This window comes from Echiichthys vipera (genome assembly GCF_963691815.1).
Source record: "Echiichthys vipera genome assembly, chromosome: 17".
In the NCBI taxonomy this organism is placed as follows: Eukaryota; Metazoa; Chordata; class Actinopteri; order Perciformes; family Trachinidae; genus Echiichthys; species Echiichthys vipera.
In genome coordinates this window covers 14,329,329-14,345,295 of record NC_139842.1, presented here as the reverse complement: position 1 = coordinate 14,345,295, position 15,967 = coordinate 14,329,329, and the positions used below count along the sequence as shown (strand labels likewise).

The 15,967-nt window shown below is 43.1% G+C and overlaps 1 protein-coding gene across 1 annotated transcript in view; it reads right to left on the bottom strand.

Moving 5' to 3' along the window:
• The window catches only part of sdk2a (sidekick cell adhesion molecule 2a), a gene marked incomplete at its 5' end in the record, with an annotated part of 91,970 nt that overhangs the window by 22,624 nt on the left and 53,379 nt on the right, over positions 1 to 15,967 (bottom strand). The window contains 13 exons of the mRNA XM_083931009.1: positions 108 to 248; positions 1,405 to 1,552; positions 2,881 to 3,017; positions 3,284 to 3,460; positions 5,228 to 5,330; positions 5,745 to 5,912; positions 6,178 to 6,294; positions 6,927 to 7,121; positions 7,260 to 7,343; positions 7,587 to 7,777; positions 8,191 to 8,302; positions 13,230 to 13,363; positions 15,793 to 15,940. Coding sequence (XP_083787135.1) covers positions 108 to 248; positions 1,405 to 1,552; positions 2,881 to 3,017; positions 3,284 to 3,460; positions 5,228 to 5,330; positions 5,745 to 5,912; positions 6,178 to 6,294; positions 6,927 to 7,121; positions 7,260 to 7,343; positions 7,587 to 7,777; positions 8,191 to 8,302; positions 13,230 to 13,363; positions 15,793 to 15,940 — 1,855 coding nt within the window. The remainder of the gene's footprint in view (positions 1 to 107; positions 249 to 1,404; positions 1,553 to 2,880; positions 3,018 to 3,283; positions 3,461 to 5,227; positions 5,331 to 5,744; positions 5,913 to 6,177; positions 6,295 to 6,926; positions 7,122 to 7,259; positions 7,344 to 7,586; positions 7,778 to 8,190; positions 8,303 to 13,229; positions 13,364 to 15,792; positions 15,941 to 15,967) is intronic.

The window sequence follows — 15,967 nt, the reverse complement described above, 5'->3', positions numbered from 1 at the left end:
AGGAAGAAAAGGAGCCGACATAACAGTTATTACCACATCTGAATGGCAATGGCCCAGACAGGCACCTATCCCTGAAGAAATAATGTAGGCTGTCATGGTATTCTTACCTGATGATGTAGCCCTGGAGTGGCCCATTTTGATGACTTTCCGGGGGTGGCTGCCATTGGATCATGATGGACTGATTGGTACGGCCACTTGCGATGACTGTCTGAGGGGGGGCGCTGGGCGGCTCTTCGGGGAGAGTTAGTCTGCAGCAGCAAGAAGAAAGGAAAAGAGAGGTGAAAGAAGAGACAAAGTGTGAAACCCTGCATTTATTATCTGGAGTTTCTGCATATTTCTATCCCATTTCATCATAGACATCAAATCATAATAAAGTCCTTTTTTTCTCTTTTTTTTTTAGAACACCGTATAGTAAAGTTGTGGCTGTGTATTTGACCAAAACACATTCTCTATAATACTGTCTGCAGAGGGACATCATGCTATGGCATGACAAGGATCAAAGAGGCCTTGGTGAAAACGGAGCAGCACAATAGAGAGACTATGTGAGTGAGACAAAGATATAACAGAACAAGAAAGAGAGATCCAGGCAGACTTTTCCCTAAAGCCAATTTAAGATGACATCTTGATTTCTTCCCAGTGCACTGGAGCACTGCTCTGGAGGAGATGAAGCAGAGTGTTTAGGATCAAAGAGGTGTGCCCGAGAGATGCCTCAGAAAAGCCCTGCACTCTCATTGATGCTCAGTCACCCTCCTGTGGTGCGCTCTTGTCTGGGCACATTCACACAGGAAGTCTCTGAATGAGTGTGTGGTGCTAAAGGTGTGTGATAGGTAGTGATGGCTTTTAAAAGTGAGTTACTGGCTGCAGGTATAAAAGCAGCAAATGGGTTGTGTTGATGCGGACAAGGTCAGACAGTGCCGCGAATAGGTGAATCATGATGAGCTACAAATGTGTGTGAGGTGTGCCTGTATGATGATGACTGTTTCGTCTTGCTAGTCAAGATAATTCACTTGAGATTTGAGTCTGTGTGAAGCTCTGCCTCTTTCAAGCCTCTCTGTGTTTTTTTTTTTACTATGCAGTACGGCAAAGACAGTTAATAGGAGGGAGAGAGATGAAGCTGGGTCAGCGTAGCCATCAAGTTTTCTCAGGCACAATTTCAGCTCATTCAGTTTTATCTTGAAAATTCCTGTCTCAATTCTGGCTGGTCTCTCAGTCACTCCCACAGGAGTGAAGTCCAAAAAGTGGACTTACAGGAATTCTACAAGTTCTATTGAACTGCCAAAACAAAGGAGAACAGATTGTTCCAGAACTGTGAAAGTGCAACGCTGTGTACACATTAAGTTATACAGACTACCAACAACATATTTAATATTCAGTAGATGCAGAGGAGCTAAGTGCAGTACGTACCGGTCAGTCTCTTTGCTGAACTGGCCTCTGCCCACATCGTTAACGGCACACAGGCGGAACTGGTACGAGCGTGCCGGGATGAGGCCACCAACAGTGACCCCGGTAGATTCCGGTTCAATGTTGGCCAGCAGCACCGTCCAAGGGGCATCTGAGGTGGAGAAGATGCACATGTAGACAGAGCTGTGAGCAATAGCGAGTGAACGGCAGATGACCTTGTGAGAACATTCTTGAGAAAAATCTATTGTGCAAAATTGAAATTCAATGTTATTCCTGACCATTATTGCACACCATTTTTTCATTTTCAGTAATAATATTGCAGCTACTGATAAAAAACAAAACAACAAGTCATTCATTTTGTATACATTTGCCCCTAAATATCAGATTGAAATTCAATTTTTCAAACAGATCCCATCAGCATCCTCAAATTCATTTCCCTGTTAATGAGTTGTCATCTTCTCAGTAAGCCTGAGCTTCGGTGAGAAATGGCTGAACGATTTACTCTCTATGGGTGAGAACATTCCCACCTCTTTGATTTTTATTTAGAGAGGAAACAAGAGCATTGGGCATCAACACAATTGGGCTCCCCTGATCATTCACAACAAGGCGTGCAGTAGAGGTAATTGAGTTAAACTGATCACAGAGGGTGAGGGCGTGATCACACTGTCCTTTTGGCCGCGGCCAAAACCGTTTTTTCAGCTAAAGCCTAGTACCTTTAAGCCATGTGAGTGCACCCGCTCCGCGCTCAACTGCGGCCAGCGGACCGTCCACGGCCCGCTTGAAAGAGGTGGGCTTTAGCGGAGCCGTTTGCACATGTACGAGCACGAGCGTGCGCACGTGTACGAGCACGAGCACGAGCACGAGCACGAGCCCTACGGCAGTAGCGTTATGTCCGCCTGTTCGGACATGTAAATAGAAGGACGGACCATGCGCGGACATTTAACAACAACAACAATGGTGGTGAAAGGTTCACGTTGGTGTGGTGCGGAGGTGGAGTGTTTACTGCAGATTTGGTCGGATGAAAATATTCAAAAACAGTCGACAAGACGCACAAAAACTCCGAGGTCTATAGAAAGATTTGTAAACAAAGCCACACACACGATCAATGCGTGTGACGTGTTACGGCTTGATGGCGTATGGACAGCAAGAAGCATTGGCCAAGGCCCAGGTAGTGTGAGTACAAACGGGGCTGGGGCGCGGGGGGGAGAGGGAGGGGGGACAAGTACCGTAAAGTCCGGGTCGTGGTCCGGGAGGACAGTGTGATCACGCCCTAAGGAACTGACAATATTAGGGATACAATGGAAACGTAATATAATAAGAGGGGAAGCAAAAAAGTGCTTCCAGGGAGTATAAAGTAACAATATTGCTCTTAAAATTACTAAGAAGAAACAATGAATGCATCAGTCTTTTTCGAGAAGCATGCTGTGTTAATGATGATACTGGTACCTAAGTGATGGGGAATAAAACTGAACCACTCACTGTTTTCTGAGACCTCCAGGATGTAGCGGATCAGGGGGCTGTTGCCATCGAAGGCCTGGGCCCATGTGAGGTTGATGGCCCTTTTCTCCATGGTACTCAGAACTGCTATTGGGTTTTCTGGAGCATGGGGCAGTTGCCTGTATGTGTGTGTGTGTGTATGAGAGAGGGACAAAGTGATAAAGAGAAATAGAATCAGACAAGAGAGGCAGCAAATAACAGCATCAAACAGCCAAACCGAGAGCCTTACATTGTAAATATTAGAGGATTTGATAGATTAGAGAGGAGAGCAGCGATAAACTACAACAGTGGGGAAAACATCCATCCATCATGTCCCGGTCAGACATAAATAAGAGAAAAAAAAATACAGACAGCAAGATAAGACAGGGGAGGCAAATATGCAGACCTGACTCTGAGGTGGGCATTGCGGGAGTCATTGCCACCAACTGAGGTCACCCTGCAGGTATATGTTCCGATGTCACCCGACCAGGTTTGGGAGATGTGCAGGGTCCCATCGGGATCCAGCCGCAGGCGGGGGGACGTGTTCACATCAATCACAGAGCCGCTCTTTTCCCACACATACCTGGAGGTATGTAAAGACAGACATGTGTAAGAGTAGCACACGCCACACACACACACACACACACACACACACACGTAAACTCACTCGGTATTTCTGAGTGCTGTGACAGTAAATTCGTTTGCTTTGCATCAGTTCATACAGCAAAACACAGAAGGCGCTGACACCGGTGAAAAGCCTTTTTCGAGGCTGATGGGAAAGTGATTTGAATCTTAAAACCATCTCTCCTTGTCACACGTACAGTAAAGATAGAACCTCTCCTCCATGCATTTCTCTCGTTGTCATATACTCACACATATACCCCTACACCACCACCCCCCCACCCAGCTACTGTGATTAATTGCGACTGTTCAGGCTTTCCAGCTAATCTCCTCTGTGTTGCGTTTAATTAAAGGCGCTGTCTGAAGTTATTACTCCGTTTACATATTCATCTGTTTACCCCGCAATCTGATCAATGCCGTGGGCCCACAGGTGACAAGCACTCTAATCACTGGGCTCCACAGACATCATTTCACTCTCTGTGAAACAGATGCATGTGCACACACTCTATCATGATCAAGACTGTCTGAAGAGTGAGGAGAAGTGATGGAATAATTCCACCATCAGACTCTAAGGGTCTCAAAATCTTCCCACAGGAGGGAATGTAAGGGTGGATAAACACTACAAGATCTCTCACAGATTTCATAAACTAATTAAGCAAACATTAATATCAAAGCTTGTTTTCTAGACTTGGATTGATACCCATACTTGTGGTCTAGACATTGGTTGCATCAAGAAAAGGCTACAAATTAAAATTATTGCCTCGCGGTTACATGTCCCCGCCAACCAATGAAGTTGCAGTTTACATTCATGTCCGTCCAGACTCATATAATATATGCAGTGAAGACTTTGAAGGAATTCAATAAAAAGGTATTAAGTGTAGTTCCAGGCAAAATGAAAGTTAGTGAATAATTTACATTAAAAACATAGTATCTTCACCTAGAGACTTAGTAAACAAAAGGAAGGAAAAAAAATTGTAACCCTGACAGCCGAAAATGCTTAAAATATGGATTTTGCTGCAAAGAAGCGACAAATTATAAAATGTGGATGCTTCACACAAATCTTCATCCTGGCAGAACAGAATATCTATACAATCACCACAATTTTAAGGTGGGTACCGAATGTGAAATATTATCAAAATCTCCCCTTCTGTTACTGAGTTCTGATGTTGAATAATGGCATGAAAAGTGTTTTTGCGGAACATTATGATGAATGAAGTTGACCTTTGACCTTGTGGACATCACTTAATCTTCACCACTTTTATCTTATTAGACATTTGTTTAAAATGTTGACATAATTAGCATGAGGATAATTGAGTTACAGCTAAAAGCAAGATAATATATCATATCTAATCAGTTTATCCTTGGGTCCAAGTGGATGTTTGAGCCAAATTTGAAAAAAAAAAATAATAATTTCAGTGGTTCCTGTGATATCACGTTCACAATAATGGGACGGACAGACGTGAGATCACAGTGACCTTTCCCTTTGACCTCCAAAATCTATTCAGCTCATCTTTCAGTCCTGCATTCACAAGTATGGGACGGCCAGATGGACAACTCAAAAACATAATGACTCAGAGTGGATGCATAAAAAAGGGTAAAAAAAATAAATATATATATATATATATATATATATATATATATATATATATATATATATTATATCTGACATTTATAATGTGGTTAAGAAAAAGACAACATTTCCGCCAATAGTGCAAGTCGATGTCATTACCTCACGGTGACACTGGGGTCATGGGTCACACCACAGGTCATAACAGCCTTGGTCCCTTTGATGACACTCTGATCCTGTGGTGGTTTAGTGATGCGGGTACGTGCTGCGAACACATACAGAGATTGTTACTTCGAGGCTGTGTTTGAACAGCGGATTTGACACAGCTTACTGGACTCATCTTTCACTCACTGTCTTTCTGAAACTAGGCGAGTATTTTCGCAAGGCTTTCAAGGACTGATAATGTGAATTTATGCACAGAAAATGAGTACATGCATTAGTCAAACTATATATTCAGAATACATTGACAATGACCTCAAGATACCTACGTAAATACACGTAAATAAGTCATATATATATATATATATATATATATATATTATCCAGAGCTTTAGCTTGGACTCACAGTTTGCAGCATTTTCCACATACAATATGATGTACAAGGTAGAAAATGAGCACACAGGTTTGCAAGCGGTGTAAGCAATACGAATGATTTGTATCTGGTTTCTTTTATGCTTACCCCAGACCACTAGGTCGGCTGAAGCTTCGTCAATGCCCCTGGAGTTACTGGCCATGCAGGTGTAGGTACCAGCATCAGAAAGGTGAGAGGGACTGATTAGCAGGCTACCCGACTCAAGCAGGGTAAACCTGGGAAGCTGGACCGATCCGCTGGCCAAGACACGTTCGCCTGCAGGGATGGGTGGAAATGATTGATGGGATGGGATGGAGGACAGGGGAGAAAAAGAGGGAACAGGGAGAAAGAGAGATTACACTATTGGAGAAATGTCAGGGGAAACAAACAGGAGGGAAAGCAGCGCAGCAAAACTACAGAAAGCTTCTTTGGAGAAAATATATATTTTGAATGCTTTCCAAAGCTCTGGTCTACTTTGACAAGTCCACATGCAGCATAATGAGCCCCCTGCCTAAGAACCTCATGCTGTTAACCCACGCACCTTTCTGCCAGGTGATGGCTGGCCGTGGGGCTCCGGAGGTCTCGCAATGCAGAATGACTGACATGCTGTCAATCACGGCGCTGTCAGAGGGGCCAGCGGTGATGTTAGGAGCGATACCTGAGAGGGGAGGGGGCAGCGACACACACACACACACACACACACACACACACACACACACACACACACACACACACACACACACACACACACACACACACACACACACACACACACACACACACACACACACACACACACACACACACACACACACACACACACACACACACACACACACACACACACACACACACACACACACACACACACACACACACACACAACCAAAATCAGGTGAGACAGACGTGATAATGAGAGACATAAACAGCTTTCTCACTAATAAAGCAGATGCCAGCTGAGAGCTTAATAGACTTGACAAAAAGGGTGGCTGTCAGGTCTCATTCTCAGGGACAGCTCCTGAGAATCTGACAACGTGCCTCCGTCTCTCTGCTTCTCCTGCGTACTCTCCGATTCAAAAATAGCCAATAATTGCCCTAGCATCCAAGGTGACAAATCTGCCAATGTGAAGAGATATATAGAAAGATGGGTGTGGGAGGCAAATAGAGAAAAGAGGATTAGAGATGAGAACAGAAGAGCGGATTTGAGAATAAAGAAGGGAGGGAAAAGAGATGAGCAGAATTAAGAAGCAGACGTGCAGATAGCTTTGAAATATTTTCAAGGGGACATACTAGTAACAGCTAGGTAGGTGTTTGTCTGGATCTCTCCTGCGAGATTGTGGGCAAAGCACTGAAACATCCCTGTGTCATCTGGCAGGAGACCGTTGATCTGTAGACTGCCTCCTACCAACACCCTGTACCTGGGGATCTTTACCGGGCTGATGGGCACTGCATCTTTATACCACACTATGTCTGGCTGCGGCGTGCCTGCAGAGAGAAGAGAGGATTATTTATTTTCCTTGTCACTGTGACATTTTTGTCCTTTTTATTCTGCTGGGTTTTTTTTCATACTTTCTTGCTTTTTTCGCACATGCAGTAGCACAAAGAAAAACAAACACCACCGACCTCGTGCCTGACAGGGGATATCCACCACCTTCTCCATCTCTGCACTGATGTGAGTCGGCGGCTCTTTCACAAACAGAGGGTATTCTGATTCAATGAAGAACAAGCAGAAAACCATGTCACATTAAACCCTGTAAGAATTACTCACAAATCATCTAGGTGCTTTTTATCTCGACCTTCTCTGGTGAACTTGGGTTTGCAACCCTCAACTACTGAAAAAATGGCAAAAGTTTTCTCTCAACATGGGGGTTAGCATGCTGATTTAATATTTGGGTATTTTAGGCTCAGCTTCTCTTTGAAAGGTTAAAATAGAAGCTGCAGGTTATTTACCTAGAACATGCAGAAAGGCCCCGGCAGTGATTGAAGGGACGCTGCTACTGCGGAGTGACGCCTCACACTCGTAGTACCCGGTATCACTGACTGCAGGCAAACTGATGACCAATCTACGGCCGAAGTCTCGGATCCCTGTATTGATCACCACCCCGTCTTTCCTCCAAGTAATAGTCATTTTGACGAGGGGTCTGGAAGAGAAAAAAGATGAAAAGGGGAAAAATGGAGAAAGAGCGTAGCTTTGTGTTTTTAATACAGATTTATATTCTGTTTCAAGGTTACGAAGCACTGAGGGAGCAATGGGGTGCCTCTGTCATTCTGATTAAGTCCTTTGAATTGGAGATAATAGTCAGAATGCAGGACTAAGATTGTGCGAGATAGGGAGATCAGATTGAAACGAAGGGAAGAATGGTGGTACAAAATGAGAGAAATGCAAAATACTTTTCTATCACGTTCAAACAACAGATTTCAAGATTCATTTGAATCACAAACGATCAGATGCAAAGTTTAGAGAAGGTGGAGGGTTTTTTTGACAATGTATGAGTGTGTCTGTCTGTGCTGTGTTTTTTTCTTTTCCTTAGTATCTATGAGTGATAGAATTTACCTTGCATTAGCAACACATTCCATGATAGCCTCGTTTCTCCCCATGGTTACACTGGTGTTCTTGGGTGGGATGATGATAGAGGGGGCGATGGGGTCTGCAGGTCCTCCCACATCTATCACACACAGAGAAACACACAGACATAGATAGAAAAAGTGAACAAATCAATAAACTATATGCTGACCCCAGATTAAGCATGCGCATCTGCCTGATACGGCCAACTGAGCATGACTAGATCCTTACATCGAGACTGACAGTCTGTCACTATCACCAGCATGTAGCCAGCATGCTATCACCCAACTATTAACACCCCTGTCTTTACTTTAGATTTTTTTTCTAGTGCACACAGCATTTCCTGAGCATGGTGTTAGCCCAGGTGTTAGAAGCCATTATGTAGCATAATTGAGACAAACACAAAAGGCGATTAAATGCAGCACCATCACTCACGGGTTTCACAGAGCCTCCAGCCAACCATCGATTCACTGCCCTCAATCAGTGATCTCTCTCTGAATCTGATCTCATTTTCCCCCACCTCCCCAGAGTACGGGTATGGGCCTGTGCGCTTGTATGTGTTTGAGTGATTGCGTGTTTACAGCATATTTACGGCGTGTGTACTGTGTGCACGTGTGTTTGTGTACGCCAGTGTGTGTCAATAGAGCACTTCTTTTCAGGGCTTCCGCGGGTTAATAGAGCCCCTAATCAAGTTTTTATTATCATTATTGTTATTTCATGCAACCTCATTATAAAATCAGACTTCTTTCAGGGCCCATTTCTATGGAATCTCACCAGTGTAACGACAAAGCTTCCTGTACAAACACTGCCTGCATGTAGGCGCAAACCTTCTGATGGATTATTGCTGTTCGGTTCTGCTACCTGTTTGATTGGTTCACTCGAGTCTCCAGCTCTTCAGCTGTACGGTTTTAAATGGCGATTTCAATTGTAATACTTTTTAAAAAAAAAAACAGTTTAATACTGTATAGTGCTATAGAAATACAATTTACTAAGTGAATGTAGATTGTCTGTTAGGCTCTTACAGCAAAAATCCTTGATTATGTAATAGACCACATACTGTAAAGCTGATGTTTCAATAAAATGAACGTGAAGCACAGCCTTGGGAACAAATGTTCACAGTAGACATTAAGGTGAAAACTGTATTTATAAGTAGTTATTTCAGCTAACCCAGATGCTATTAACTATGACTGACTGCAAAGCTTCAAGCATTAGCAATAAATGGAAAAAGAACTCAGAATAATGATGGTGAGAGCTGAGAGCTGAGAGCTCAGATGCAAACCTGGAAAACGTCGACCAATTAGAGCACAATAGGCTTTTTCAGGAGGGGGGGCTTAAAGAAACAGGCGATAAAACAGGAGCGTTCCAGACAGAGGGTGTAACTATTTGATTATCTCATTGATTGAGACGTAAAATGACCAATTTTGCGATATCGCAGCCAAATGAAAGGTTTCAGAATTCTACCATTTCATCACTGTGGTAGAAGCATCATCTTAAGGGCATTATTTACATTATTATTAATTTGCATAGTGAGCCTGTGAATGTTCTCATTTGTCCAGGTCATCGTTATCGCCAAAGCAATTTCAGTCAAAGGCAACTGGACTTGGTTATTTGTCTAGGAAGAGGTTTCACCTCTCATCCAAGACGCTTCATTAGTTCATGTACACATCTGACCAGGCTGGGACTAGTCCAACTAACTGGTGTGGAGATCCAGGTATTTAACCTTTCACAAGGCAGATGATGTCACTGGAACCCTTTGTGCTCCTAGTGCCAACGACCGTCGTTAGTGACAGTTGGTGGGAAGTAGGTTTCGGCTTCGTTAATGCTCTATTGAGTCTAAACGACAGTCGTTGGAGTCACAGGAGGCCATTTGTGAACAGTTGTTCTTTGAGGTTAGATTGTTGAATCTCCTGGGAAGGGATGAAAGGGCTACAGTGTAAATTGGAGATTAGTGGCGTCTCAGACCTCCCCCTCTGTTTAGAGATGCTTCCTCTACTTTTGTACAGATGGCTTCTTTTTTCATTGGTGTCATCAAATGAGTGGGCTTTCTCTTTGAGATGTAAGGGCGCACTCACACTGTCCTTCTGTCCTGGGCCAAAACCGTTTTTTCAGCTAAAGCCTAGTACCTTTAAGCAGTGTGAGTGCACCCGTTCCGCGCATAACTGCGGACAGCGGGCCGTCCACGCGGGCCATCCACGTTGAAAGAGGTGGGCTTTAGCAGAGGCATTTGCACATGTACGAGCACGAGCGTGTGCAAGTGTACGAGCACGAGCACGAGCCCTACGGCGGTAGTAGTATGTAAACGTGTTACGGCTTGATGACGTATGGAGAGCGAGAAGCATTTGCGCGAGGCCCAGGCAGTGTGAGTACAAACGGGCCTGGGGCGTGGGGGGAGAGGGAGGGGGGAAGAGTACCCTAAAGCCCGGGGCGGGGTGCGAAAGGACAGTGTGAGTGCGCCCTGAGACACCACTTATCTCCAATTTACAATGGAGCCCTTTCATCCCTTCCCGGTAGATTCAACAATCTAACCTCACAGAACAACTGTTCACTAACGGCCTCCTGTGACTCCAACGACTGTCGTTAACACTCAATAGAGCACTAACAAAGTCGAAACCTACTTCCCACCAGAACTGTCACTCCAATGATGGTTGGTGGAACTTGGAGCACAAAGGGTTCCAGTGACATCATCGGCCTTGTGAAAGGTTAAATACCTGGATCTCCACACCAGATAGTGGGACCAGTCCCAGCCTGGTCAGATGTGTACATGAACTAATGAAGCCTCTTGGATGAGAGGGGAAGGGTCTTCCTACATAAATAACCCAAGTCCAGTTGCTTTTGACTGAAATTGCTTTGGGGATAATTTGCATAGTGAATACCAATCAAAATATTGAAAAAGAAGATATGAAATAAACTGTAATGATTTACAAAAGTCAAAATGATTTATGGAAAAAATCTAAATTACTTGGGCCAGTCTTTGTGAGACCACAGACATTTGGTTAATCTTTGTCTTCTTTTGCTCTTAATTAACGGCTGCGATGATGTGGACAGTTTGATTGGTGTGGCTCTCATGGTTATTTAGCTCCTAATACACTGCGTGGAGCAGAAATAGACATATAAGAAAAATATTTACCTTCTACCAAAGCAACAGATGATGATATTTGTAGTGGTTTAAACAGCTCATGGGCCTACTGCAAATAATATTAATTCAAATATATGCATGATTCCTTGAATTGCTGATGTTCTTATGTGAAATTGTCCCCTTCAAATAGAGTACTGATATTACACTTTAATATCTATTAAAAGGTTTATCAAAGGTGTTACAGATTTATGTAAATATACAAACTAAACAAGTTTGTTTATTATTGAAATCAATCATTTTTGGCTGAGAATGCTGTCTATGAATAGAGGGAATCCATTAGACTAGTCAAATAAGTCATATTTATTTTCCAGTAGACATGATTGGTTCCTTGGCAGAGACTAATTAATGCATTGCAGTTCATAAACTCTCAGTGTTGAGAATACCTCAAGTGTGTAATCCTCTAATTAAATGGGAAAAGTAAACAACGTGGTGACCTGCATAGCAAATTTTTGCAACTAATGTCACCATATTGTTTACATCTGTCTTTGTCCAAAGACAATTGTAAACCTGAGTTCACTTTCACACTCTAAAGAAGAAAACAAAAAACAAAATATCCACCCACTTTGGGTATTGGCCAATGTCACTTGTTTTTTACCATTAGGCTCAAGTCTGTCTCATCTGTATGCTCGCTTTGGAAAAACACGCTCCCTCTACTGCAAATTTTTCTGTCTTTTCTCCACAGAACTGCTAAAAGAACAAATGCAGCTGTAAAAACCTTATTGACTTTCTGATGTGAAATACTGTTGTGTGATCCACAAGGTCAGATTCAGTGATATTCAGTTGTATCTGGTCCCAACAGATTGCGGTGTCATGCATACTGAGCACTGAATTACAAACACTGTGTTAACAATATGAGGAGCAGATGCTGAAAGGAGTGAAAAGCTGATATTAAAAATGTGCAGCTCCACATGGGAGCAGGTTAAGAGTTTCATTCGATAGTCAAAACCCCTATTATATAAATAATACAAATCACAAGGGATCCTTTGATACCTTTTTATCAAAGGTTGTATTATAAGTGGTATAAAATATTATCATGGATATTATCTTCAGAGCCAGTTTGAAAACATATTTAGTGGCTCCTTACATTTGCTGGTTGTAAAACTGATTTTGTCTAGATGAAACAGTGGGTGGGAGAATTTGAGTGACTTCAGATGAAAGAAGGTGATAGTAGTTGGGAGAATAGGAAAGCATCAGGTTCAGCTCAACACTAATGATTCGACACATAACAATGCTTGCATGAGCAATGCCAAACTTTATTTAAAGTTGTGAGCATTTATAAGTGAGGCCGACCTTCTGATCTGATGTGGCTGATGGTGTTTGTGTGTGTGTGTGTGTGTGTGTGTGTGTGTGTGTGTGTGCATGTTTAATCGTTCCCCCGTTTGCTCACTGTCATTTTCATAAATCTGCTTTTTGCGAGGAGCGATTAAACTGAAGGTCCTTTTTATGGGCCTGTACATCCAACCAGTCAGAGAGGTACTGCTGAAGCTCTATCTAACACAAACCTCATGGCTATAATTCACTACTCGAAGCCAGAGGTCAGGGGAGGACTGCAGAACAAGAGGAAAACTATCGGAGGTAATGGGTGTGATTACATTTGTTCGAGAGAGGAGAGAGAAAAGAAACGGCAGAAAGGATATGGTGAAAGGGCATGCCAGTAGAGGGCACTATCTCAGTTTCTATTGTCTTTGGATTAGCCACCTGTTGTGTAGCTGCTGCATGTTGAGCTGAAAAATAATGAGGAGTAAAACTTTTTTATCTGCAACAACCTGTTAATGCAATCTGCTGAAGACACACACATTCTGCTAGTGAGGTATTTTTTTTGCTGAGTGGGCGAGCCAATAAAGCATGATGCTTAAAATTGTATGGATGCATGTGCATCTGCATGTGTACTTACTCTCCACTGTGAGTGTGACGGGCTGGCTGGTTTTGTTCTCCCCGTTCTTGTCATTGACCGCCTGGGCGTAGTAACGTCCCGCATCAGGGGCCACAGTGGACAGGATGACGAGCGTGTTGTCCAGGGTGATGGCACTACGAGTAAATATTAAATATATATTTACTCGTAAATGTAAATACACACACACACACACACACACACACACACACTGGTTTAACATACTTTTAAGGACATCACATTGCCTTGCATTCATTCCATAACACTCACTTAACCTCGACCGTACCCTATTAAAAGACAGAAATGGCTTTAGTTAGCACTAACTGTAGTTAAATCAAATTGGGGTCACAAATTTGGCTCCCAATTAATCAGACATCCCCAGTCAACTGGTGAGCATGACAAAATGTATCCCCAACACACACACACACACACACACACACCCACATTAACAAGCGCACAGAGAGACTTATATCATTAAACCAGAGAGTAGTTGTTTCTCACAGTCAACAATTCCTTAGGGTAACTGGCACACAAACACACAAGCACACACGACTCATAAATTATGTCTGAAAAGAAGCACACAAAAACAATTTTATGAGCACTCCCATCGACAAGGTACTACAGACTCTTCATTTAATAGTTCAGAATGTCTTTTATTTATTTTATACTCACTATGTCTGCAGTACCTAATACAAAGTAACTGCAATTTCAACAGCTGTATGAACCCAGGAGGTTAAGATAAGTACGCCCGTCTTGTGATACACTTAATATATCCAGACAGATTAATTGGTACTACGACAGCTTGAGCAACTGACAAATTTATTTACAGTATATTTGAAGTATATTTCTGAGATGTAAGCCACAGTCAAAGCAAATCTATGTGTTTTGACTGTGGCTACGCAAATAAAGTACCTAAGTTATCAATAACTACAACTACATCTAATGTGTTGTATTAGCATCATGTTATCTACGTATGTGTCTTTTGGGCTTAAGATGGCTTTTTGATAGGTCCCACATTGATTACATTTACAGCAATTATGATAAGCTACACAGAATACAAGAAAATGGCCAGATAATTATTAAAACTACACACTTGCAATTTACTTCAAAAATACTAAGCTATTCCTTTAAAAATCATTTTTTGTGCCTCCAGAATGGCTAAATGTTGGTTTGGCTAATGGGCTCAAAGGTTTCAGAGGGGCCCATTGAATGAGAGCTGACACTAAGCATGCGACCAGATTAGGCTCCTCGTATCTGCCAGCATCTGCCTGATGGGTACAGGATAAACTGTTACACTCCTGGACAATTAGGAGCCGTGGCGCTCATCGAGTCAACAGACACTTGCGTAAAACACACAAACACCAACATACACAGAAGCCTGTGAATATCAATGTTGCCTGACACAAAGCGAGCAAATAAGCAGCAAATGCAGAGTGTCCTGTCAGTGGCTCTCATTGTCACAAAGCAAAGCTTCAGCGCTTCACTTCCGATAAGAGTCAGCTACATTGTAACCGGCTCTGGAATTGGTTGAAACATTCATGGAAGGGGTTGAGATTTTTCTTCGAATTTCCCTCTGTGCTTGTGCTGTGTATTTTGGAGCCCTGCAGGCAGATGGTACACACACCGATCCGTTCTCCAAGTCGGAGCATGCAACTTGGGTTGAAGTCATCATGTCAGCTACAACATGGTAGAGCTTGCCGCTGAATAATACATGAGGAGGTGGTTTTTGATGAGTTGTGGACTGCCTATCTCTATTTGTCTGGATGGCAAAATTAATCTCAGGTGATTACCTTCACAGTGTCCCTTTAGGAAAATTGCATATCTGAGCAGGCACGAATCCAGTGAACAAAAACAAAAAGCCACGCACAAACTCACGCTTGGAGCATAGCTTGTGCATTCACCCACAGCACCTTCGCATATTCGGCCTCACACAGAAAATTCACGCGCACGCACGCACACACACACACACACACACACACACACACACACACACACACACACACACACACACACACACACACACACACACACACACACACACACACACACACACACACACACACACACACACACACACACACACACACACACACACACACACACACACACACACACACACACACACACACACACACACACACACACACACACACACACACACACCCAGGGTGAGCGCTGTCAGTCTAACATATCATCAATTTAGGCCTTTTGTCCAATTTTGTCTAATTGGTTCCCCTGCTGCCCGCTCTATCTCTACCCTTCAATCATTCTGCTTGCAAAGTCAATAGGGGAGATATAATAACCAGTTTTATCACTGAAAGGTGATTCAATGATGAACACAGGGCCGACGCCAACATTCGTTCATCAACTACTCTGCTCAACTTCGCTCATGGTGTTTTGGGAGGGCATTGGAGAAAATCTGTTAACAGTATTGAACTTCCTGGAGTTCTATGAAGTAAAAAACATTCTGCCTCAGCAGCTCAGCATCTCACATACGAGTGCTCAGACACGTGTAGAAACACACACAAGTCACATGCACGCACTTAAACCGAACGAACCAACTTACATACGGCTGCTGGAGGGAATCTTACGCCCATCCCTGAACCAGGTGATCTGAGGCCTGGGGAAACTGTGTATCCGTGGTGCGTGGATGAGAGCACCTTTACCCTGGGATACAGTTTGAGACCGTTCCCCCTCCACAAAGCCACCCATATCTAGCAGGCATAAAGGGAAGAGTGTAA